This window comes from Cinclus cinclus, chromosome 17, assembly GCF_963662255.1.
Source record: "Cinclus cinclus chromosome 17, bCinCin1.1, whole genome shotgun sequence".
NCBI classification, from domain to species: Eukaryota; Metazoa; Chordata; class Aves; order Passeriformes; family Cinclidae; genus Cinclus; species Cinclus cinclus.
Genome location: NC_085062.1, coordinates 12,603,479 through 12,628,177, shown reverse-complemented (window position 1 = coordinate 12,628,177; position 24,699 = coordinate 12,603,479). Strand labels below are relative to the sequence as shown.

The 24,699-nt window shown below is 47.3% G+C and overlaps 1 protein-coding gene across 4 annotated transcripts; it reads left to right on the top strand.

Moving 5' to 3' along the window:
* On the top strand, positions 1-24,231 carry ASCC2 (activating signal cointegrator 1 complex subunit 2). 4 transcript variants are annotated; one of them, XM_062504157.1, is made up of 19 exons: positions 1-55; positions 2,408-2,503; positions 4,033-4,191; positions 4,532-4,702; positions 6,587-6,716; positions 8,540-8,607; positions 9,040-9,150; positions 10,064-10,176; positions 11,205-11,279; positions 11,811-11,918; positions 12,965-13,033; positions 13,652-13,726; positions 14,145-14,322; positions 14,875-15,089; positions 16,645-16,764; positions 20,437-20,667; positions 22,383-22,491; positions 22,990-23,066; positions 23,784-24,231. In XM_062504157.1, exons 2-19 carry the CDS (start codon positions 2,423-2,425, stop codon positions 23,950-23,952), a joined length of 2,259 nt encoding a protein of 752 aa, XP_062360141.1. In that variant the 5' UTR covers positions 1-55; positions 2,408-2,422; the 3' UTR covers positions 23,953-24,231. The 4 variants fall into 4 exon arrangements, with proteins under 4 accessions (XP_062360141.1, XP_062360143.1, XP_062360144.1 ...); XM_062504158.1 differs by lacking the exon at positions 1-55 and adding an exon at positions 1,204-1,250; XM_062504159.1 differs by lacking the exon at positions 11,205-11,279.
* The last annotated feature ends 468 nt before the right edge of the window (positions 24,232-24,699 follow it).

Genomic DNA, 24,699 nt, shown 5'->3' with positions numbered 1-24,699 from the left:
CGGAAGCAGCTCCTGGCCACGGAAGCGGCGCGGGGCCGGTGGGACACCAGTGCCGGTACCGGGGCTCGGGCGGCAGTGGCGGCTTTGGGCTGGGCTGGGCTGGGGGGCCGGCAGCAGCGGCTGAGCAGGGCCCGGTGCGACAGGGACAGGGACAGGGACCGGGCAGGGGACGGGGCCCCGGGGCCGGCGGGAGCGGCAGGGCCCGGGTTAACCGGCGGGTTGGGTTAACTGAGGGTGTCTGACCATGGGGTAGGGCCGAGGTGACAGACCTGGTTGTGTTCACCTGGAGAGGAGAAGGCTCCAGGGAGAGCTCAGAGCCCCTGCCAGGGCTTAAAGGGGCTCCAGGAGAGCTGGAGAGGGACTGGGGACAAGGGCTGGAGGGACAGGACACAGGGAGTGGCTTCCCACTGCCAGAGGGCACGGCTGGATGGGATATTGGGAAGGAATTGTTCCCTGGGAGGGTGGGCAGGCCCTGGCACAGGGTGCCCAGAGCAGCTGTGGCTGCCCCTGGATCCCTGGGAGTGTCCAAGGCCAGGCTGGACATTGGGGCTTGGAGCACCCTGGGACAGTCCCTGCCCGTGGTGAAGGTTGGAATGGGATGAGCTTTAAGGTTCCTTCCAACATAAACCATTCCATGAATCCATGCTGCAGCATTCCCTGTGCCAGTTGTGGTGGCTGCCTCATCCTCAGCAATGTCACCTTACCCTGGATGTCCCCGTGGATGTGCACATAAGTGAGAAAGGCAGGGATCGTTTCTGGCACTGGGAAAATAAGTTTCCCTAGTTCATTGAGTTCTTTGTCTGGCTCTTCCACTGTACCTGAAATCACAGGGCACAGCAGATTAATCGTGGGCTTGTGGTTTAGACCAAAGTTCTTTGTGGAGGTAAAAAAAGCTTCTGAGACTCATCAGGAATAATTCTCTTTTGAGGTTATCCTATCCTCAGGTCCCTTCCCTTCCCTTCCCTTCCCTTCCCTTCCCTTCCCTTCCCTTCCCTTCCCTTCCCTTCCCTTCCCTTCCCTAACAAGCTTTTGGGCAGGGCTTCTATCTCTTCCAGGATATTTTTGATTTGAACTGGAGATTTTTATGCCTTCCAGGCTTGAAATGAGATACTTGCTGTGTTTTTCTGTATTACAAACACACATTTCTATGTGCAGCTTTCAGAATAACTCTAAAAATGTTAAGAGCCAGATTAAATGTATGATGAAACTGAACTGAAAACCAGCTTGGCTTATTCTGCTGAAAAGTTCTGGTGGGTTTTTTTTTTCTCCCAAAGAAATTGTTTATCATAAAGTAATAGTTACTCATGTCAACATTCTAAGTTTTAAACTCACCTGGAAACACAGAATTATATTTAGTTTTCTAAGCTTTGGGTATTGCTCTTGCTCTGCTGTGTTATTTTAATTGAGCTCTAAAATGTTAGATTACAGAATTTTTGCCTAAATCCATAGATGACAAATTTATGGAATGAAAAATGCTATTTTTTCACTTGCTGTCTAAACCATGACCCCACTCACAAGTCGGTTGTTCAGCTTTAGAGACGCTGCTCCTCTTTTAATTGTTATTCGGCCAGGCAATGTGACTGCAATTAAATGCCTATCTGAGGAGATGTGTGACCTTTGTAATAAGAATATAACTTTTCAGTACCATTTTGCAGAACTCATAACCCCCTAAAGAATTTAAAAGCTCTTTTTACCTGCAACTTTCAATTTTTGTAGGTCTGAACTTGCTTAATAGCACCCATAACATTCTGTCTATTGAGTTACTCTAATATTTCACTTACAGTTACTTTCAGAAAGTTAATTGAAACATTTCTGAGCCCACAAATGCTGCTGAAGATGAAGCTGTGGTTCTGTGAGCACATGGGAATTGGCAAGAGTGGGGAAAGCTTTTGTAGGCTCAGCCTGTGTCCCTTGTCTGGCAGAGTGCTGAGAGATTCTGCACACAGGCACCAAAAATACTCTTTTAAAGCACAGGCAAGTCTGTGTTTGGGCTGTCCCTGAAGTTTGTGCTGTCAGGAGAGACACTGCAAGTGTGGAAAGAGGCAGCAAAGGCCAGAGTTCAGCACAGCTCTTCAGCAACCCTATTTAACTATATCTAATTTCCATATCAAACAGTGTTCCCAAAAGTGTTTTGTTGTCCTGGAAGGTATCTGTGGCCTTAAAGTAAGGAACATAGATGAAAGTTTAGCACCACATTCTAGATTTCCTCTGAGACACATCCAGGTGGCTCCTTCAGGATTTGGCATTTTGGTGGGGTATAAATTGCTGGGTATAAGTTGCTTGGCATAAATGTATTCTTGGCCAGTGTGTGTGAATGTTACAGCAGGGCTGCAGCCTCTTTTGTTCAGCTTTTGCCTGACCAACCTTGTAAAGTGCATCCTGTGCTGCTTTTGTTTGCTGAGAACAGGAACAAGCCACCAGGATGCCAGCATTGCCTCTGGATGAGCTCCAGCTGACAGAAAGGGATCCCGAGACAGGGAAGCTGAGAACTTTCCCGGCACTGGTGAGCTCTGTTCTTCCTGAAAGCCAAACAGACCTTCAATAAATAATTATCTTATATTGAAGCTTGGTCTGGGATATGTGGCAGGAATGGCTGTGTCAGGGAGGTGTGGGTGGAGATCAGGGAAAGGTTCTTCCCTCCCCCAGAGGGTGCTGGGCACTGCCCAGGCTCCCCAGGGAATGGTCCCGGCCCCGAGGCTGCCAGAGCTCCAGGAGTGTTTGGACAGCGCTGCCAGGGATGGACAGGGTGGGATTGTTGGGGGGTCTGTGCAGGGACAGGGGCTGGATCTATGATCCCTGTGGGTCCCTTCCTGCTCAGGACATTCTGTGATTCTGTGAAATTTGTTCAGCCTGCTTGTTAAAGAAGTTTTTCTTTAATGTGTTCAGATAGTTGAGATTTCATTTACCAACCATAAAAAAAGTGCAAAATGCAAGAATCAAACTTAATGTGTTCAACACCTGGAATAAACTGTGTTTTCCCAGAACAACTCCCTCTCTTGAGTCTGTGACCTTTGCTGCAATGGAGAGATGCTCAGGGAGTTTTTGCAAACTCTGCCTCAAGTGTAGCTCAAAGCTGTGGCACTGGGATTTGTCCCTTGTGCCTTCACCTTAATGAAACCAGAAAATTTAATGCACAGAAACCATTTTCTCCCAGAAATAAAGACTGGAGAGAACCTTTTGGGTATATTGCAAGAGTGGGACTGTCAGTACTGCTCACTCCTGAGGAGCTTTACCCTGAGCACTGGTGTGGGATGAGGCAGAGCCCAGACCTGCTGCTCTTTGGAATTCTCCTTTTAGGGTGGGTGTATTTGGGCAAAGCCTGTTCAGTAACCTCTGGGAAAGGTAGTGAAGTGTTTCTTTCTGCTTTGATGGTTGTGTCAGTTTGAGTTCATGCAGTGTTGTGCAAGAACTAGTTCAGAGGAAAAAGAGAGAGTTCAAAGGCATGCCAGGAAGCTCCTGGTCTTGTTTTGAAGGTGTGGGAGGATTGCTTTGTCAGGCTTTGGTTAAGAGAAAGCAAGGAGCAACATCTGCCAAGTTATGAAGGTCTGAAAATGTTGGTCATAAAGAAGGATACAAACTCACTGTCTTGAGAGGGTAGAAAATGGGAAGTTAGCAGGGAATGGAATGTTCCTGTCATGAGGACTATAATGACAGGACAAGGAGTAATTGGTTCAAACTGAAATTTAGGTTATCTGTTGGGGAGAAATTGTTCCCTGTGAAGGTCAGAGGGCCTGGCCCAGGGTGTATAGAACAGCTGTGGGTGCCCCTGGATGCCTGGAAATGTCCAAGGCCAGGTTGGATGGAGCTTAGGGATAGTGGAAGGTGTCCCTGCCCATGGCAGGGGTGGAACTGGATGAGCTGTAAGGTCTCTTCCCACCCAAACCATTCTGTGATTCTATAATGTTAAGTTGTATTAAAAGGGAACTTTGTGTTTCCTGGAATTCAGTGAGCAGATGGTAACTGGACATTCCTGTCACTTGGTCTGGAATTCAATACAGTGTATTTTTTTTTTTTTGTTTTGCTTTCTTGCAGCACCCAGATATTAAAGCAGATCGGTCATTCGTGCTGTACAAGCCCCCTCCTGCCATAAGGGACCCTGCTCTGGTGGAAGAATTCCTGGAGCGAGCAAAATTCATTGCAGATGACCTGAACTGGCTCCTGGCTTTGCCTCATGACAAATTCTGGTGCCAGGTAATCATTGCTTTTTATCTGAAGATACAACATAAACATCCACGTGCTTGAAAAAGCCATGAGGTTTACATCATTTTAATAAAGATTTGTTTATGCTTATTATGTTATGCAGGAAACATTTTTATTTCCATTACTGCACCTTAGAATGCAAAGAAAGTATTTCCCTAAGGATTTTCCATTGTGACTTTTAAGAGTTGGCTTGTATTTGATAGATATGGGAGCCCTTTTCATATGCCTGAGTATTTTAGATTGCTTTAAATTTAACTGGGCTGCTCAGGAGCACAACCTGTGAAGGTGTGACATTCCCTCCCTCCCATTTTCCTGCCTTTCCTTGTGCCAGGTGATATTTGATGAGACCCTGCAGAAGTGTTTGGATTCCTACCTGCGCTCTGCCCCTCGCAAGTTCGACGCGCTGTGGGATTGCCACCCAGAGGTGAACGAGCTGCAGAAATGCCTGCATAGGAGTGTCTTCCTCACATTCCTCAGAATGTCCACCCACAAAGAGTCCAAGGTAAGTATTCCTGTGCCTTGTGAGTGCTCCAGGCTGCGTGACTTAGGAAAAAAGAGAATTAGAGAAAATGATTTTCCTTCTTGCACGACATTCCTCTCCCTAATGATTTTATCAGTTGGGTCCTCCATATGGAGATGATAACACTCCGAGCTGAAGTATCTGAACCATGCAGTGATTCCTTGGTTGATTGCCTGGATCTCCTTCCCAAGTAATAGCAGGTTATCCATGTGTAGTGCTAAGAGGAGAGAGAGCATATTGGCCTTTGTGTGGCCACATGGATCATGCTCTTCAGGCCACCACTCCCTCAGGGCCACAAAATTCTTGCTAAAACTTGTCTGTCCTTGAACCTGCCCCAAGTGTTGGACATGCAGTGGAATTGCTCTAAATTACTGTTACCTTCGCATCATCAAGCGTTCAGCCTGGAGAAGAGAAGGCTCCAGGGAGATCTCAGAGCCCTTTTCAGTGCCTAAAGGGGCTCCAGGAGAGATGGAGAGGGACTGGGGACAAGGGTTGGAGGAGCAGGACACAGGGAATGGCTTCCCACTGCCAGAGGGCAGCGATGGATGGGATATTGGGAAGGAATTGTTCCCTGGGAGGATGGGCAGGCCCTGGCACAGGGTGCCCAGAGCAGCTGTGGCTGCCCCTGGATCCCTGGAAGTGTCCAAGGCCAGGCTGGACAGGGCTTGGAGCAGCCTGGGATGGTGGAAGTTGTCCCTGCCCATGGCAGGGGTGGCACTGGATGGGCTTTAAGGTCCCTTTTCACCCAAACCATTCTGAGATTCTATAATTAAAAGATATCCTCAGCTCTAATTGTGTGAGTGCAACTCCCATCTGGACCTCTGGGATTTTGGGCAGGATGAGTGAGGCACCTCGTGTTTCAGCAATCTCTCCCTGGATCTCCTTGGTTCATGATGTGTTAGGGCTGTGTTGATTCTCTTGCTTATCACAGTGGTGACGTTCAGGATGTTTTGAGGGAAAGGGCTGGGAGTGGAGGACTGGGACAGGAGCAGGATGAAGGAATGCTGGAGCTTGCAGCTGGCACCACTTCAGCAGAAATACCCGACACCTCTGTGGTGTCTTTCATTGCAGGATCTGATTAAACCTCACCACCCTGAGAGGCAGGGTAGCATTTGGGACCATTTTCTAGTTGAGTGATCTGCAGGGAATGAATAGTCTGTTGTCATGCAGGAGTCAGCAGGAGTTCTGGAAAGTGAACCTGGCCAGCACTGAGCCCCATCCCTCTGCTTCAGCAGGGGCAATGTACCCTGCTTTTCACTGGGATTGAAAACATCTGCTGTCACAGGCAAACCAGCCTTCTGAAAATCCAAAATCATATTTCAGCTGCCTGTTTCTTAGTGTCACACAATGGAATTTTTCTCATCTAGAATTTTTTAAGAAATGCCTTCAGTGTGGTGAGTTTTTAGCACAGTGTTCAGCAGTCAGCATGTAGAGCTGCAGTTCAGGGGTTTCTCCCTGCCTGTCCCTGATTCTGTGGTCTCTGATGCTGGGTTCTGCTCTCCCAGGGTAAAAGAACCTCAGCTGTCCCTGTGCCTGGTTACTCATTCCTGCTCCTGAGCTGACCTGTTCTGGTGTTCTGTGGGAACTGGGAACCTGTAGGGAGATTTTTGTAAAACTTCTAGGTAGATTAAGTCACCTGGTGGTGAAGGAATCAGGGGGGTGCCTGGTGTGGCAGGGGCAGGAATGTGGGAATTAATGGCTCCACAGAAGCTGTTTCTAGCAGAGTTGCTGCCTTCTATGAAATAAGTTCCTTAATGCACCTTTGAGAGATGTTTTTATGGGTGTCATTATAATGCTGGAGTTACTGCAGAACAAGATATGGATTACCCTTTAAATTCCTTTTTTTGTTGTTTTCTGTCTTTGTAGGATCATTTTATCACTCCCTCTGTCTTTGGAAAAATTATTTACAATAACTTCCTGTTCGATATCCCCAAGATTTTGGATCTCTGTGTCCTTTTTGGGAAAGGAAATGGCCTCCTGCTCCAGAAGATGATTGGTCAGTAAAAGCCAAGGAACAACTTGCTACATTTAGGCTTTTGCTTGTATGACAAATGACTTACTGGGGTTTATACCAGTGGAACTGCTCTGAAAATTAATTGTTCAGTAGCAACTAAGATCTGTCATTTCTGGATCAGATTGTGCTTTTGTTTTTCCATGTGCACTTTGCTTGTTCCAAGGAAAGCTTCATGTCCTGCTTTGGTGCCCTGAACTAGGCTCAAGTTGTTAGACATAAACCCAGGCTCAGCTATTTCCTGTGCCAATTGAATGTGTCCTCAGCCCTTGTAAGAGGAATGTAGGGCTCTGTAAAACCCAGGTGGAGATGGGAAGAGTGAGGAGGGTTGGGAGATGGGCACAGTCCAGCCGTGAGTGCTGCTGTTCCCAGAGCTGGGAGCCAAGTGAAACATCCAGTGTGAGGTAATCACTGCTATGGGAAGTGGCAGAACCTGAAACTTCAGTGCAGACATTGATGTGTCCAGAGCTTCCAAACGACAAACACTTGAGAGCCTTGCTCAAGCTGTGCTTATCCCTGGATTTCTGTGTCTGTACACACAGCCTTAGTGGTGAGTACACAGGGAGGAACATCCAGCCATGGATGCTGAGGAGTGAAGATGGAGCATATTGATTTAGCTTCTGTTTATCCTGTGCTCCCTTCCCAATCCTGTGATCTTTAACATCACCTGAGCACCTCAGTGGAAGAATATCTACCCTTGGATTAAGTGAGCTCTTCCTGAATTCCAACCTGCTTTGTCTGCAGCTCATGGGACGAAGGTTTTCCATTTCTTTGGTAGTTATTTTTGTCTCATTTCCAAGTTCACTAACATGAGAAGTGGTAGAAATCATGTGGTATGGACAGATTTCCAGCCAGAAAATCTTAGATAAACCTTTGCATTTTTAATCTTTCTATCCTTTTTTCAGTAGCTTCTACTCTAAATTCCTCTGTTGAGCCTCAGAGATGCAAAGCAGGCATGGCAAGATAGATGCTTCCCTTTTAGATATGAAGCTTAGATTATCTGGGTCTTCAGATATTTCAGAAAAAACCTAAGTAATGAATTACTTACTCCTTTGAATTACACTCTGGAGTACCACACAATCATGCTGCATGCAGGTGACCAAGGATTTGCTCACCTGACCATTTCATTATGTCGTTATAGTAATGGTGTGAACAGTTCTGGTGTAATTCATAATTTCGTAAACTTGAGGCTCTACTCGGGGTAAAAATTTATCTGAAACTTGTCTCATAGCTTTGTCCTTGCTAGGGAACTCTTAACTTTCAGAATTTTAACAGTAATTCCCAGGAAAATAGGAGCCTTGGTGCTTACTTGGTGAGGATTTATGGTATGGCATTACTCAGTGGAGTATTTTATAAAGATAATGGAGTCCTAGTAATGTAATAGCAGGTGTTACTAAAGCCTCATTACCTTTAAGAAATATTCGGCAGCACATCTCCTGGTGTGTGCTGAACTGTTATCAGCAATTCAAAGTCAACTCCAGTTGTCAAATAAAGGAACTGGGGTTGTTCTGTGATAGTATTTGCATTATTCATTGATTCAGCCCCTGGAGCGTGAATCATCTGACATCTCATTTGCTCTGCTCTGATGAACATTGCTGGATCTCCAGTGGCACTGGAGAGCTGATGGATCAGCTTTTTGGGAGCAGGGCCTGTGCATGAGCTGAGGAGTGAGGGTGGGCTGTGTCCCACATGGTCAGTAGGTGTGTCTGGGAGGTGTCAGCAATAACACAAGTACCGTTTTCTGGTACAAATTTGCTCGTTGGCATCAATGTCTGAACTGATGGAAATGCTTTACATTCCCTTTTCAGGAAATATTTTCACTCAGCAGCCCAGTTACTTCAGTGACCTTGATGAAACTCTGCCCACTGTCCTCCAGGTACTGCTTCCCAGCTGGGATTTCATCTGGAAATGTGGCATAGCTTGGAGAGTGGAAAGGGAGCATTGTAGGCGGGCAGAATGTATTTCATGAAATCATGGAATATCCTGAGTTGGAAGGGACCCACAAGGGTCATCAAGCCCAGCCCCTGGCCCTGCACAGACACCCCAATAATCCCACTCATTGTCCAAACACTCCTTGAGCTCTGACCACCCTCTGGGGGAAGAACTTTCCCTAATTTCTGGTCTAAACCTCCCTTGACTTTGAGTTTTCCCTTTCCCCAGTTTGTTAATGTGTGTCAGGGAGGTTTTGAACCCTTATCTAAAATTATTACTTGATGCCTCTTCCCTCCCACCTTCCTTCAGCTTCTGGCCTTTTCTGCTCTCACTGCTGGCTCCTGTCTGTTAACACTGCCTTGTTCTCCTGATTTAGGTGTTCAACAATATTTTGCACAAGTGTGGTTTGCAGTGTGAAGGGGCTTCTGCTGAGCCCCAGAAACTGGAAGAGAAAGTCAGTGTGACTGCAGGGAACATGCCTGTCCAGGTAGGACTGAACTGTCTGTTCTCCTGCACACTGAACAGACCACAGAGGATCATTCTGTTCCCAAAAGCTCCTACAGCTCATGGTTCTGTGCCATTGTTGCACTCTTTGTCCTGGGACATGATGATAAAACCTTTCCACCATGGGCTGATTCATTTCAACCATATCCTTTGGAATGTGGATAGTTTTAAACCTGGCAACTTTTTTGCTTATCCAGCTTATAAATAATGTAACAGAATATCTGACAGAAGTCTCCACCTAACCATTGCAGTGATAAGAGCTGATTTTTTTTTTCTTCAGAAATGTATGTTTTAACAACAGTGTTTAACTGTATTTAACTGTAGTTAATTAGAGGGGTTTATGTGTGGGGGGCTGTACAAAGACAGTGAAGGTGGTCCTCTACAAAACCCCAGTCTTTCAATTTTTGTGTGGGAACAAACTATCAGTTCAAACTCTGATTTATTGACAAATGATAGTTTGAGCCTATCATTCAGTGTGTGATTCAGTTAGTTTCAGCTGCCTGGGAAATGCAGCTTGCACTGGATCAGGCTGCTGAAAACATCTCTTTGATTCCCATATTTCTGCTGCCCAGTGCTTCCTGAAAAGTGCTGCATGGGGAAGAATTCCATATGTGGAGGGTGTATGGAGGGCAAAGCCACTGTCCAGAACAGGATCTGATGAGGAGTCTTAAAATCTCACAGGACATTTAACAAAAGCAGACAGTTGGGATTGTATTATAGCTCTTCAAAGGATAGGAGTTTTAAGAGAAATATTGTCTCTACCCCCAGACCCTGTGACAGGGTTGTGGTTGATACCAACTCTGTGCAGGCAGGAAGAGTCCTGGCCCAAATATTCTGTGTCCCTGCTGGGAAAACTTGCCTGGCTTTTCCTGCAGTAACTGCTCTTTCCCTCTCAGGAGCTGAAGGACATTGTGCTGTATTTATGTGACACCTGCACAACTCTCTGGGCCTTTCTTGATGTCTTTCCCTTGGCTTGCCAGACCTTCCAAAAACATGAGTTTTGTTACAGGTATGTCTTGGAGTGCAGACAGAACTTTGCCTGGCCATGTAAAAATACTGAATGTGCTACTGTGTCCTGTCCCATTGTTAAATGAGGAGATTTAATGCAGAGGCTGCTGGGTTCTCTCTTGACAGGAATGCAGCATAATAAATATCTGGGTACAGGGATGTGTGGATTTTCTGTTCTATGTGTCATTATCTAGGAGTGATCCTAGAGCCAGGCATCCATGACAATTTCCAAAGTCAGCTGAACAATACTTGATGGGAAGGGTGGAGGTGGACAAGTTATGGACAAAAAGAACTTCCTGCTGTAGGACCCAAAGCAAGGGAAGCAGAAAGTGTTTCAGAGAAATAGTTCTTCAAGGTCTGAAAACAAATGTCTTTGGTGTTATGCCTAAGTTTTATGCTAGAGAATATCAACGAGATTTGGCAAAAGCTGAGTGGCTGGGAGAGAGTGACAAGGCATGAGAGGGAATGGAAAAGCTGTGCCAGGGAGGTTCAGGTTGGGTATTAGGGAACATTTCTTAATGGAAAGAGCTGTCCAGCCCTGGCACAGCTGCCCAGGGCAGTGGAGTCCCCATCCCTGGTGGGATTTAACAGCCATGTGGACATGGCACTTGGGAACACAGTCTATGGTGGCCTGGGCAGTGCTGGGGAATGGCTGGACTTGGTGCTCTCAGGGGACTTTTCCAACATGAAGGTTTCTGTGATTCTGTGAGTGTTGGGTCTTTGCAGTCTGCAGATCTGTGTTGTGAATTTTTCTGGGTTGAGCAGATGGTTCTGATCAGTAGCAGGATTCTTCTCAAATGCTTTTCTTTCCTACCTCTTCAAAGACCTCTCTGTGATTTCCTTAGAGTGCTGCTCTTTGTCTGGGGTGTGTTTGCTTGTGTTCTTGGGCAAAAATACCAAAATGAGGTGATGCTCATTTGGTACTGCTGATGAGGAGGGTTTAATGAAATCAGCCATTTGTTCTGCCTTTTAGCAAATGATTTTTGGAACCTCAGCTGACAGGTCGAGGTTTGTTCCCCATTTATACAGATTAGCTTCGTTTTATGAACTGGCAATTCCTGAGCTGGAATCTGCAATCAAGAAGAGGCATTATGAAGATAACAGGTGAGAATTCTTGCAAAGGCTTCCTTTGGATCTTCAGTGAGACTTCCTAGGGCTTAGTTAAAAATTCACTTCATGCTGCTTTGCCCATCCCTGAGGAGCCTGGCTTTTTTACGCTGCTTCAAAGAACTCTGGAGAGGTGACTTCTGTAATTCCAAATTTTCCTGGGCAGTGGGATGACGAATCATTTTTAGTGCTGTGTAAGAAGGAATTTGATGGGAGGTGCATTAAAATTGTAACAGAGTGTGAGAACATGAATGATATCTCTGTGTAGCTCACTCTTACTGTCAGGCACGGGCTGTGCTGGTACAGTGGGGGTCTTGTGTGGGGAGCTGCCAGGACAATTGGGATTGAAACCAGCTTTATTTGGAACATGAATTTTCTGTAATGACCATGAAATGTGTCTAATATCTGGCCTTTTCAGCAAGGAAATTATTCTCCTAGTGAAATTCTTCTTCTAGAGGATTAACTCTGGCATAAAGGAAGGTTACAGATTCTTGTGCTGACACCAAGTGTCTTTTGCTCTCTCTGAAGTGTTTTTGCTGATTTGTGGAGGAGGGTTTCGCACTCCAGAAAGAAGATGATAGAAGTTTTTCACATCCTAATAAACCAAGTCTGTCTGCAGCCCATCCTAGAGAGCAGGTATTGGCACTTGGCTTTGTGCTACTCACCAATTACTTGACTGCTGTGGGGGAGAATTTTTTTTCTCATTTATAAATTTAGTGGAGAAAACAAACAGAAACTGCTATTTGTGTTGGGATTGTAGCCAAAGACATGGGCTAAGGTCAAATTCTGTTGTCCTGTGTATCAGGAATGTTCCAGATGGAGCTGTTTGGTCCAGAATCTCTGTGGTGAGCTGGGTCCAATGAGCTTTCTGGCATTAGTGTGTGGCTCGTGCAAAGTTTTGATCATGTGTAACACCTTGAGACCCGATTGTGACCTTCCAGGATCTGGAGGGCCCAACAATACAGATGGAGAGAGCCAGTTTTTAGGGGTTTGGAGTGACAGGACAAGGGGGAATGACTTTCCACAGACAGAGGGCAGGGATATTGGGAAGGAATTGTTCCATGTGAGAGTGGGCAGGCCCTGGCACAGGGTGCCCAGAGAAGCTGGAAATGTCCAAGCAAGACTGGATGGTGCTTGGAGCACCCTGGGATAGTGGAAGGTGTCCCTGCCCATGGCAGGAGGTGGAACTGGATGGGCTTTGAGGTCCCTTCCCACCCAAAGGTGCCTTGGAACAAAGCTTTGAAGCCTCAGCAGTCCCCAGGGGTTTGGGCACTGAGGCTGCAGTGGGAGTTTGCTTGGCAGGTGTTCTTGCACAGGTGAGCACAAACTTTCTGGAAGATTCACTGGTGTAATCCAAAGACATAATAAAGGCACAATTACAAATGTTCTACACACCCTTTTCTGCTCACTGCAAGTCTGAGGCATCAAACTATTTGTAAAGTCTGTCTGAAAACTTATTCTAGGTGTGATACAGCTTTAGATCTAAGTGCCGAAATGTTTACTGAAACCTTAAAAACCACTTGCTTCCATTTGACTCTTTGCTCCTGTGAAAGTCAAATGTGGCCTGAAACCTCTTTTCAAATGGGGCTTTCCCTTGGTGTGTAAATGTGAGTGGTTTGGCTGGTGGGGCCAAACCTTGGCAGGCTTGCCTCTGAGTGCTCACTGTGCTGTGTTTCCTGCAGCTGTGAGAATATTCAGCCGTTTATTGAGGAATTTCTGCAGATCTTCACATCGGTGCTTCAGGAAAGGAGGTGAGTCTGGCTGGAAAGAGGCCTGAGGGGGGCTCAGATCTTTTCTCTGCAATTCTTTACAGGAGAATTGCCTGAGGCAGCATTATGAGGCATTTGGGAGTCAAAATCGTTCTAAGTAGTTGGGAGAAGTGCAGTGAGAGGTTTTCAGCCTGCAGCACAGACCCTGGCACTGGGAAATGCAATTCTTCACTCCCTTTAATCCAGCCTCTCAAAGAGGAGAGGAGCAATTTAGCCATTAGCTGCCTTGACAAGTTGGGCTGTTATTACTGGTCTGTGCTTTCCAGCTGGGCTGACCAGACCAGAAAAATATTAAACACTAATGCTGGAGATGCAAAGGAATTGGCAGCACTCAGTATTCCATCTTGTCCTCCTCCCCATGCTGGCATTCTGAGCACTTTCATGTGGTAAAGCAGATTTCCCCTGTAATGCAGCCCTGGGTTGCAGCCCTCACACCTGAGGAGTGTTGCTGTAGTGTAGTTAAACCAAAATCAGGGATGGCTGGAATCCAGCACTGGGTGAGAGGTTCTCTGTTCCTACCTGAGCACCGAGGCAGTCAGAGAGGCACAGTAGTGGTAATTAATTGGGCTCCAATGATTAAACTTGCTCCTGTGTTTTCAGATTTCTCCGTGACTATGACGAGCTGTTCCCCGTTGAGGATGATGTGAGTCTGCTCCAGCAGGCATCCTCTGCACTGTATCCTTGGGCTTTGCTGCAAGCACCTGGCTGCTCTTGGATTTTTTTACAACAGTGACATTTCTGCCTCTGATTAAGCTGCATGACTGGCAAGGAGTAGTGGAAAGTTTTCCCTTAACAGAATAAAAAAGGAGAGGGAGGAGTTGTTTCCCAGAGAAGCTGCCCCATCCCTGGAAGTGTCCAAGGCCAGGCTGGACAGGGCTTGGAGCAGCCTGGTCTAATAGAAGCTGTCCTTGCCCAAGACAGGGAGTGGGATAAGATGGAATGAGCTTTAAGGTCCCTTCCCACTAAATAATTTCATGGTTTTGTGAGTGTTGATGCAGACACAAGTTTGGATCTCGCTGACAATCATGTAGTTAACTTCAAGGTTATCCCTAAACATATACATCCAGGAATGTCCTTAATGCTGTGCTCTTAGAGATGAAACCAGGACAGCATATATCCTCCAAGCAGTGGAAAGTGCCTGGGAAGGGGTAGACAGGAAAAAAGGTCAAGCTGTTAAAGATCCAGCAGCATCCAAAGGAACTTCAGCGCTAGTGGAGTGCACCCCTGAGGGCAGGGAGGATCCGGGGGCTGCGTGTGCCCTGGAGGATGAGGTGGGTACAGCTCTGTGGTGGGACTGGGCTCTGCTCTTCCTGGCCTTCCTCTGTCTGTGAGGACAGGTTTGATTTGCTCAGCTCTGGGGACAACCTGAGATTTGGTGTCATTTCTGATCTTTGCTGGCTCTCCATGCAGCCTTGGGAAATGAGAACTGAAACTACACCTGCATCTTGAGTTATCTCTGAGCAAATTGCTTCCAGCTCTTATGGATTGGGTTTTCCCTTGCTGAGGATTATTCAAATACTCTGCTTCATCCCTGCAGTTCATCTGCATATTATTGAAATGCAGAGCTTACCTCTTATTTGAGGAAGGGATTCTCCAGGGTGTCCTTGCTGACTCAGGGACTGGCAAAAGTAGCTGCGTGCCCAAATCTGTGTCGGAAACCTTGTGTAGTTTAAACAGCTGATTTCTCTTTTGGCTCCAGTCTTGTACTTGTGTGTTGAAACCCTGACAGCCCAGAGTGCTGCTTTCTGTGTATTTCTGTGCACACTGCCTGCCCTCAGCTCTGTCCCTCCCCAGTGCCCACCAGTTGTGTTTGGTGTCTGTAGTGTGCCGGTGCTGTGGCTGCGCCCGTCACCCGTGTGTCTGGCGTGGAGCTGGACTCCCTGATCTCCCAAGTGAAGGATCTGCTGCCAGACCTTGGAGAGGGATTCATCCTGGCCTGCCTGGAGGAGTATGGATACGACACAGAGCAGGTGATCAACAACATCCTGGAAGATAAGCTGGTGCCATACCTGTGTAAGCTGGACCGAAGGATGCAAAGGTGTGGGACAACCTCTGGTTGTTTCTGTCTCACTTCATTGTTCTCACTGAAGGCTCAGCACTTGGAGAGCTCTAAGAATTTGCATATTTGGGGTAAAGAACTGCAGTGACAGCTTTTCATTGTCACCTATCACCAGTTTTCTGCCCTCCTTGTGTCCCTGTGGAGGAGTGGGACCTTTGCTGCTTGTTGTTGGAGTAGAGCAGGTGCTGGGTTGTGTTTTGTGATGGGACAAAAACACTTGTACGTGAAATGCTAGAATAGAATAGAATAGAATAGAATAGAATAGAATAGAATAGAATAGAATAGAATAGAATAGAATAGAATAGAATAGAATAGAATAGAATAGAATAGAATATGTTGCCCTCAAAAGTTATTTTGCTGCAGTGTTTCTTGTCACAGGTGGGAAAATCCCAGCTGTCCTGCAGGAAAGGACATCAGAGGAGCCAATTTGGCTGGAATTCAACCCACAGAGTCAAATATGGTTATTTAACAGGCTGCTGTTTTGTGAGTGAAGATATGACGATTCAGATCCATTTTTATGTTTCCCTCTGACAAACTTACCAGGCTTGTCCTGCTTTCCTGGATTGGACAAGGGATGGAGAGTTTTTAGCTGGTGGCAGGATTGAGTTGTTGGAGTTTGTCTGCAGCTGTGAGTGTGTGTTTGTGCTGCACCAGCAGTTCCTGACAGAGCATCAGGATGTGAATGTGCTGTTTGTTCGCATTTTATGGAGTTATGGGCAGACTGTCTCACTGTTGCATTAAAGGAAAGCATCTTTATCGGAAAAATGATGTAAAAAATCCTAATTTTGCAACAATCTTTGTGTTCCCGCAGTCAGATCTGCTGACTTTGGCACTACTGGTGCAGGACAGGCTTTAGGAAGGATTGGTTTTTCTGCAGAGCCAGCAGTTCCACAAGATAGAGCTGGATTTTTTTTCTTCCTGCCTTTTGCATCTTGAAACAAAGCTTCTGGTTCAATAGGAAATGTCGAATTCTGACCCCTGCTGATTTATAGGGGAGCACAGCAGCATTTGCAGCTGCCCAGCTGAGCTGTCTGCACCACCAAAATGAATGTCAAAAGTACAGTCTTTTGACTTACAAGTTGAACAAACACAAACCTGGAACCCTGAGAAAGATTTAACAAGGGAGATAAATATCTTGAAATCAGCAGCAACAAATTATTGGATTTTTTTCCAGCCTGTAATTCATCACACTTAGTGTTTGTCTTCACTGAGTCACTGTTCTGAGACCAGGCAGTCTGTTGAATATTCTGTTGTCCTGCATGGTTTGATAGACTCTGAAATGAACAGAAGAATTTTCTCTTGGCTTGTTGTGAGTTGCTTTAGTTTCCCCTCAAATCCAAGCTTTGGGAAGTGCTGTGCTTGTGCCAGAGTGTGGCTGGGAAGGGGTTGTACCCTGTGATTCAGCCAGCACTTCTTGGTGTGCTCAGGATCATTCTGGAACAGACAAAGGATAAACCAAGGACTTGGGGAAGAGAGAGGATTTCTCTTCCTTACTTCACTTTTGTTTTTATTCTCTCTGCTTGTTTTTTAACAGACAGCTGAAGACAGACCCTACCCCTCTGGTCAGCTCTCGCTATAATGTTTTCCAGAATGATGAGTTTGATGTTTTCAGTAGGGATGCAGTGGATATGTCTCGGATCCAGAAAGGCAAGAGGTGAGTGTTGGCACCCAGTCATTAACTCTGCCTGTCAGGAGGAACAAACACCTGGGAACCTGCACATTTATCTCTCCTAAAAACCTCCTGCAGGAATGTTTTGGCAGGGAGGAAGGCTTATCAAAAATGTTCCCCACCTGTTTGTCTGGGAAAGTGAAATGAAATATTATGAGGGGGTTGGTTTCACTTAGTGTTTTTCCTAATAGGCTTTCCTGTGTCTGCTGCTGGAGATTGCCCTGCCAAGCTCATCTGTAATGTCAGGCTCTTGCTCCTTGGGCTTAATGTTAAACTTGCACTGAACAACAGACCTTGCAAAGCACCATCCCTGAGCCTGGGATTGTGAGTCAGAGCTGAGAATAACTAATGATTTGATTTAGAGCCAAGGGAAGATTCAATATCCATCTACTTCAACATCTGATAACATTCAGTGCCTTAGACTACTTCTGTTGTTCCTACTGCTGTAAAGCTTCCTGCAGGAGGGCACTTGGACTCATGGAGTAGTTTGGGTTGGGAGGGACCTTTAAAGGTCATTTAGTGAATCTGCCTGCAATGAGCAAGGATCCCCCTGCCATGAGCACAGATTACTACAAAACCCCACCAGTTTTCTCTTTGTTTTCTCCTTAGCTGGGTATGTGGTGCTGGCTCACACTGATGCCAACTCTGTAGTGTGGTTTCCTTGTTCCAGATTCTTTTAAAGCATATCACAGAATCTTGGAATGCTTTGGGTTAGAAGGAACCTTAAAGTTCATCTTGTTCCATCCCCTGCCATGGGCAGGGACACCTCCCACTAGACTTTAAGCACCTTCTCTAACCAGCCAAGTGTGATCTTAATGTTGGGATGTATTTACACAGCAGATAACTAAAAGTCTGGCTGGAGTTGGAGCCATGTGAGCTGAGAGCTTCCAATTAAGGTTTTGGTTGAATCAACCTCTAGGAGTAAAACACTTCTGTCCCCAAGTCCAGTGGCCCAGCTCCTCAGAGCAGTGCCACAGTGCTAATCCTGTCTTGGCTGAGCAAGAAAGGAATTTCTTTTCTCTCTGGCCAAGGCCATCACTGTTGTTGTGGCTATAGCTGAGAATTCAGACAGAGCCTTTCATTGTGGTGCCTTGCTCTGTGAGACAGGTGCATTTCACAGGTGTGCTGGGTTATCCCTGATTCCCAAAGCCTTGCACACATGTGCTGGGTTATCCCTGTTTCCCAAAGCCTTGCACACATGTGCTGGGTTATCCCTGTTTCCCGAAGCCTTGCACAGATGTGCTGAGTTATCCCTGTTTCCCAAAGACTTGCTGGGTTATCCCTGATTCCCAAAGCCTTGCTGCAGCAGCCTGGTCAAGGCCAGAGGGCACCAAGTTCAGCACAGAGCATCCAGTGGATGGAATATCCTGCTCAGAGCTCCCTCTGCAGATCACTTGGAGAGCTTTGGGAGCTGTAAATCATCCCTAAGCCAGGCTCTGGGATCTGCTCCCATGGCACTGCCCTCCAGGGGTGCCTTCTCTCCAGGGTCACCATCAGTCCTAGAGAAGTTCTCTCTCCTGCTGTAGTTACGTGACCTCTTGGGATTATCCTCTTGCTGCTGCTCTTCCTGGTATTGTTTGCCATCCTTGATTTCAGAGCATTTGGGAAAACTGTCCAGACACAGTAGTTGTAGTTTGAGTAGTTTAAAACCTGGAGATCAGCAATGCTCAAAGGTGACCATAACCCATTGAGTCCAAGGAAAAGCTGCAGTACCTTGTCTCCAGGATTTAATATTCAGCACTGATGGTTCAGCCCAGTGTTTGGGTAATAGGGCTCTCCAAGCTTAGTCTGAGATTTGCTTTGGATTTGACTTGCATCAAATATTTAATTACTTTTTTCTTCTAAATACCTTTTGCTCACCAAATTCTCTTGTGTTCTGGGTGCTGTTGCTAAGCCTGGTGTCACCGTAGTGCCTAAAGAGCCACAGCAGGATGTTCTGGCCACTCTCAGCATCAGCAGTTTGGTCAGGGACTGTCCTTCAGAAAGAGAAATCCAGACAGGATGAGAAGGGAATCAAACACAAGGAAATATAAATGTACCAACTGCTGGTCCTGAAAAGTGATGGCACTTGTCTGTGCCTGTCCAGTCCTAGTTGTCAGCTGAATCTGTCTCCTGAAGTCAGAGCATGTCCTGAGCTCCATGGGGCTAGAGGAGCTATCCCACTGTTTTTCCTGGGATTGGTGCCCAGACCATTTCATGCAGCTCCTCTGCAGTCATCAGACCAGCTCGACAGGAAGCAATTACCAGGGTTCAGCCTCAGCTGAATTCCCACAGGAGGTGTTATCCCAGGGATCCCGGGACAGGTGAACTCACCACCTGCTTGGGAGGGCAGCCCAATGCAGGCAGTGAGTCATGGCAGAGAGGGAACCATCTCCAGCATTAAACTTCCTTTGTTTTGAGATTCCCAATGAAAATCCAGGCTGTTGGATCACATTCCCTCAGTCCCTACCTGAGTCACTGCCACTGCCTTGGACAGGTCCTTTCACTGATAAAATCAACTGATGCTGGGTCTTCCTGAACTCTGGGGGCTGCAAGTTGTCCTGGGAATGCTGGACAGTAGAATCCCCTGTTGCTTTGCTGTAAATATGTACTTGGCTAGTCTGAAAAATGGGACTTCAGAGCTTGTGCTTGTGCAGCTTGAGACACTCAGCAGCTGCTTTTTAACCCCTCTGTTTCTTGATCTTCCTTTCTTTAAAATAATTTAACTTGCCTTCTAAATTTAAAAAGCAAGCCCTTGCAGCGCTCCAAGAGGTTGAATCACAGTCACTCTCTTTACTGTTTTGTTCTTTGCCTTGGGAGATGTGTTTATTCGCATCCTCACCTGCACTGGTTGTTTTTTGGATCTCCCCATCAACATTTGTCCTTTTCCCCTCACATTTATGCTCCATGCACCTTGGCCATGTTTCATCTGGAATAGAATTGCATTTGGCCTCCTGTGAAAGCTTTCTCTGTGTCTGAAGTGATAGTGGTGGTCTCCCATTCCTGCTCTTTTTTAGTGGCCAAACAGCCCTGGTACAAATGACCCCCTTGGATCACTCCATCCAGCACAGGAAGGACCTGGAGCTGCTGGAGTGAGAGCAAAGGAGGCACCAGGCTGATCAGAGGGATGGAGCAGAACTGCTGTGTGGAAAGACTGGGAGAATTAGGATTGTCTAGCCTGAAGAGAAAGCTCTGAGATTACCTAATTGGAGCCTTCCAGGACCTGAAGGGGCTGTCAAGAAAGATGGAAGAGAGACTGTTTACAAGAGCTTGGAGTGCCAGGACACAGGGAGTGGTTTCCTACTGCCAGAGGACAGGGCTGGATGGGATATTGGGAAGGAATTGTTCTCTGGGAGGGTGGGCAGACCCTGGCACAGGGTGCCCAGAGCAGCTGTGGCTGCCCCTGGATCCCTGGAAGTGTCCAAGGCCAGGTTGGACAGGGCTTGGAGCAACCTGAGATAGTGGAAGGTCTGAGGGTGGAATAAGACGAGTTTTAAGGTCCCTTCCTGCCCAAACCATTCCATGTTTCTATAAACCAGCAGGCCAACAGGTGGGGTAAGGAGGACCCGTGGCACTGGGGATGAGACTTGCATCGCTTGACATTCCACTGACTAGCAGTGGAAAAAGCAGCTTCGAGGGAAGGGTTTGACCTCTGCCTTTTCCTCTGTTCCTGGGCAGGAGGGAGAAGGACACGACCCGGAGCTTGGTGAACGACAAGCGGCTGGTGAGGGAGCAGAGGCAGCGCTACAGCCAGTACAGCGTGGTGCTGCAGGAGCTGCCCCTGCAGCCCGGAGCAGCCCAGGACTGCGAGGGTTATGAGGATTACGAGGACGAGTACGATGACACCTATGATGGGAACCAAGTGGGTGCTAACGATGCTGACTCGGATGATGAGCTCATCTCCAGGAGGTGAATACTGAGAGGAGGAGGGAGGGAGGGAGCCACGGGAGAATCACCACCGAGTTCCCTGGCTCCCATAAACCTGGGAAACGCTGCTTTGGACTCTGTTCCTCCACTAGAGCTTCAAACCACCCCTTTCTGTTTTCCCTGTGATGTGCAAGGAGGAAGGTTTGGGTCTCCCTTCTCCTGTGGCTAAGGAGTGTTCCCAGTGCCTTGAACACAAAGTGATAGCACCCTCGAGGCAAAGAACCTTAACGAAAAGTGGCTGTACATAAATATAAACTAAATTCCTAGCCAAATAATTCCTAAATTTCAAGAATATATTGCAAAGGAAAACAGATTGTATCCAGGATGTTCTCCAGCTCCCACTTTGCCATTGCCTCAGCTGGTCAGCAAATGCAAGAGGGGAGTTTGCCATGTGTGGAAGCTTGTACTCAGCATGCTTCTCTTTAGAGCAAGGAAAACAGCTTGGAAAATCAGTGGAGCTGGACAACCTAAAATGGCTGGTTAGCAAAGGAAAACGTCAACGTTTGGGAAGTTTTACAACCAAACTTTTCCCTGCCAATACCGTCTTGAGTGCTGACAGCTGGAATTGATTCCCTCCCTGATGGGCTGCACAGCACTCTGCACCATGACTGACAGCTGCACACAATTAGCTTTTGGGAAGCAAAGGGTTAGTGGGGATGGAGGCTAGAGAATATCTGTTTTAGAAAACATGTGGTCTAAAAGCTGCTTTAACACTTCTGAAAGTGGCCTTTTGAATTGTGATGTATTATGAAGTTGTCACCATTCCTAACCTCAAACCAAATTGAAGCTTTGAGGCTTTTTTGTCCCTCCCCCCCCCAAAGTGTTGAGAAGCTTCAATTTAAATCCTTTTTGTGTTTTGCCTGTAAGAATGTGGCACCCAGGTGTTTTCCCCTCTTTCAGGTCTCACTGCCCCTAGAATCAACTAGTGGATGTCACAGTTGAAAACTGGATCTGTTGGTTTGACATATCAAAGACTTTTCTGGTTTTACATTTATTTCTTTGGCAGTGGAATGGTGGGTCTGAATTCCAATGGATTTTAAACACAGACACATATTTATATTAAAGGAGAGTTATAGGCATGTGGTGAATACTTCCTCCACCCCCAGGCCCTTTGCTCTGTATGTCCAGAGTGACTTATAAAGCCTGATTAATGTCTCCAGGGATTTCCCCCTGTAGGAAACTGGGGCACAGCAATGGAGCTGGGGCTCCCTGGATAGCCCTGACCAGTCAGAGGTTTGGAGCACAGCACTGGGTGAGCATTAATGGTTCTACCCAAATTTGTCTTGTACAACAGATGTTCCCTGTCTGCTGAGCTAAAGCCTAGCAAAGGATGCTCCTTAATATTGCCTTGTAGCTGTGTCTGGATGCCCATTTCCCAAAGGAAGCAGTTGTTTCTGTGGAGAAATTCTTTGTGAGGTTTCAGGGTTGTTTTTTTTTTTTAACTATTATTATTTTCAGTGACAATTTCATAGTGAACATTCCCTAGTGAAGAGTGTGTGTTTGTTAATTGCCCATAGGAATGTGGCACCAACTCCTGGGTCTCCTGGGGTTTTTTTGTTCAGGAAAATGAAGTCCATGAAATCTGTAGCTTCTCATCTTTTTAAAGACATAATGCAAGCCAGAAAGGATGTGGTGTTCAGAGAAATGTTTGTGGCTGTGCTGTTTTTTTTCCTAACTATTTGTGTCTTAATTCCCAGGCCATTCACAATTCCTCAGGTCTTGAGACCTAAAGGCCAGGAGGAAGGACAGGAGACAGAGGAAGAGGATGAAGAGGAGGAGGAGGAAGCTGAAAAGGAAAGAACAAAGGTGATGTTTCGCTGGAGTAGCATTAAGATTTACCATATTTCTTCCCTGCTTCACCTGCAGGTGATGTGGAGCAGATTTCCTGTTTCAGAGAGGGAATCTCTGAGCAGCAGCAGGGACAGAGCTGCTGTTCAATGGCTGCTGGGCTGTGATGTGTCCCCAAGGACAACTCTGCTGCTTCCTGGCCTAACTGTGCTGCAGCTGTGACATTCCTTCCATGGAGAGTTTTAATCTGCTTTATCCCAGAGACAGACAGTGCCAGCAGAGCACTCACAGGGTCACTGACACTGTTTCCATGGATGTGCTGGGAGCAGCCACGGTATGGGAAGGTTTTCAGGCAGGTTTTGTGCCAGCTGTTGTGTTTGGAGTCCTTGAGACCAATCCCACTGGGCCAGAGGTAATGAACCAGGAATTGACTCTGCTCCCAACAGAATTCTGTCCTCTCCAGGCTTCTGCACAGTGCTGATAAGTTTCCTAACCTGTTCCATTGCCTCCTTGTAGGACCACTTTGTGCAGGACCCAGCAGTGCTGCGGGAGAGGGCTGAAGCCAGGCGCCAGGCATTCCTTGCCAGGAAGGGGTAAGCAAGGATCTCCCTCTGGCTCTGCAGTTGTTCTGCTGCTTACTGGAATTGTTGAGGCTGTTCCTGTTCCTTGACATGCCTGTGTATCAGGGTCCTACTGCAGTAGGGTGAACTTCCTCACCCATCCTTTACTTCACTGCTATCCCATTGAATAGGGGAGGCATGGCATGGAATCATGGAGTAGTTTGGGTGGGAAGGGACCTTAAGACCATCTTGTTCCAACCCCTGCCAAGGGAAGGGAGAACTGCCACTATCTCAGGGTGCTCCAAGCTCTGTCCAGCCTGGTCTTGGACACTTCCAGAGATCCATGGACAGCCACAGCTTTTCTGGGCACCCTGTGCCAGGGCCTCCCCACCCTCCCCGGGAACAATTTCTTCCTAACAGCCAATCTAAATCTCCCCTTTTTCAACAAAAAGCCATTCCCCCTTGTTCTGTCACTCCAAGCAGCAGAACCCTGTGCCAGACAAGACCTTGGAGAGCACAACTGCTAGAGCTCCAACAGCTCCCTCAAGGATTTTGGGACAGTTTCATAGCTGTTTTCAGCTGATGGGCTCAGTGCATGGAAGGACACGGTGGTGTGGCTGATGCTGCCGTGGGAGCCCTGGGATGAGCCCTAGGCTGAGCTCCTCACACCCTGGTGTTTGTGGGGGTCTGGGATTTAGTCCCCACGAGTGCAGCGGGCCCGTCGTGATGTCCTTTCTCTGCGTGTTCCAGGCACAAGCACGACAGCTCTGCCGTTGTTGGGAATGCCAAGGGCCACGGGCAGAACCGGGAGACAGTGCAGGAGCGGAGGAAGAAGGAGGCGAACAAAAGCACAAGAGCCAACCACAACCGCCGGGCCATGGCCGACAGGAAGCGCAGCAAGGGCATGATCCCGTCCTGAGCAGCTGCCACGACAGGGGCTGCACCTTCCCAGGCCCCTGCCCAGCAGGAGGCTCCGTGTCCTGGCATTCCCTTTGCTCCGGGGATGGATTTGTGTGCAGTACCTGACACCTGGGCTCACACGGAGCCGCATTCCCTGTGGGAGTGCTGCCTGTTGCTGGGAAGGAGCTGCCCTTGACTGTGTGTGCCAGTGGCTGCACCCAGTACATGGGACAGGCTGCAGCAGCCGTTCCTGCCCTTTTGTACTATTTATAATTGGTAAAGTTTTATTTTCATACTGGCTCCTTGTGCCCTCCCTGCCCACCCTGTGGTGGGCAGCTCCAAGAGCACAGCTTCCATGGAAATGCCTTACCCTGAACTTGAGTTATAGATTGTTCCAAGCTGAAAGGGCCCCACACAGATCATGAGTGCCACTCCTGTCCCTGCAGAGATACCCCAACAGTCCCACCCTGTCCATCCCTGGCAGCGCTGTCCAAAAACTCCTGGAGCTCTGGCAGCCTCGGGGCTGGGACCATTCCCTGGGGAGCCTGGGCAGTGCCCAGCACCCTCTGGGGAAGGGAAGAACCTTTCTCTGAGCTCTACCTAAACCTCCTGCCACAGCTGTGTGCTGGCAGAGAAAGGCTCAAGCTACTCCCATTGCCAACAGACTCACAGGGGTCTGTTGAGAAAGGGGTTCAAGTGAGTAAGACCTTATGGATTTCTGTCCCTTAAGTGAGGCCTGTGAAAACAGATGGTACAAATAAAAGAT

What these genes read in the sequence shown, in the direction of transcription:
- ASCC2 (XM_062504157.1), top strand. Translation starts at nt 2,423, where the DNA reads ATGCCAGCATTGCCTCTGGATGAGCTCCAGCTGACAGAAAGGGATCCC. An exon ending in CAGCAGGCATCCTCTGCACT is followed by an intron (nt 13,727 to 14,144) that starts GTATCCTTGGGC and finishes CTGTGCTCTTAG; the next exon opens with AGATGAAACCAGGACAGCAT. An exon ending in GATGAGCTCATCTCCAGGAG is followed by an intron (nt 20,668 to 22,382) that starts GTGAATACTGAG and finishes CTTAATTCCCAG; the next exon opens with GCCATTCACAATTCCTCAGG.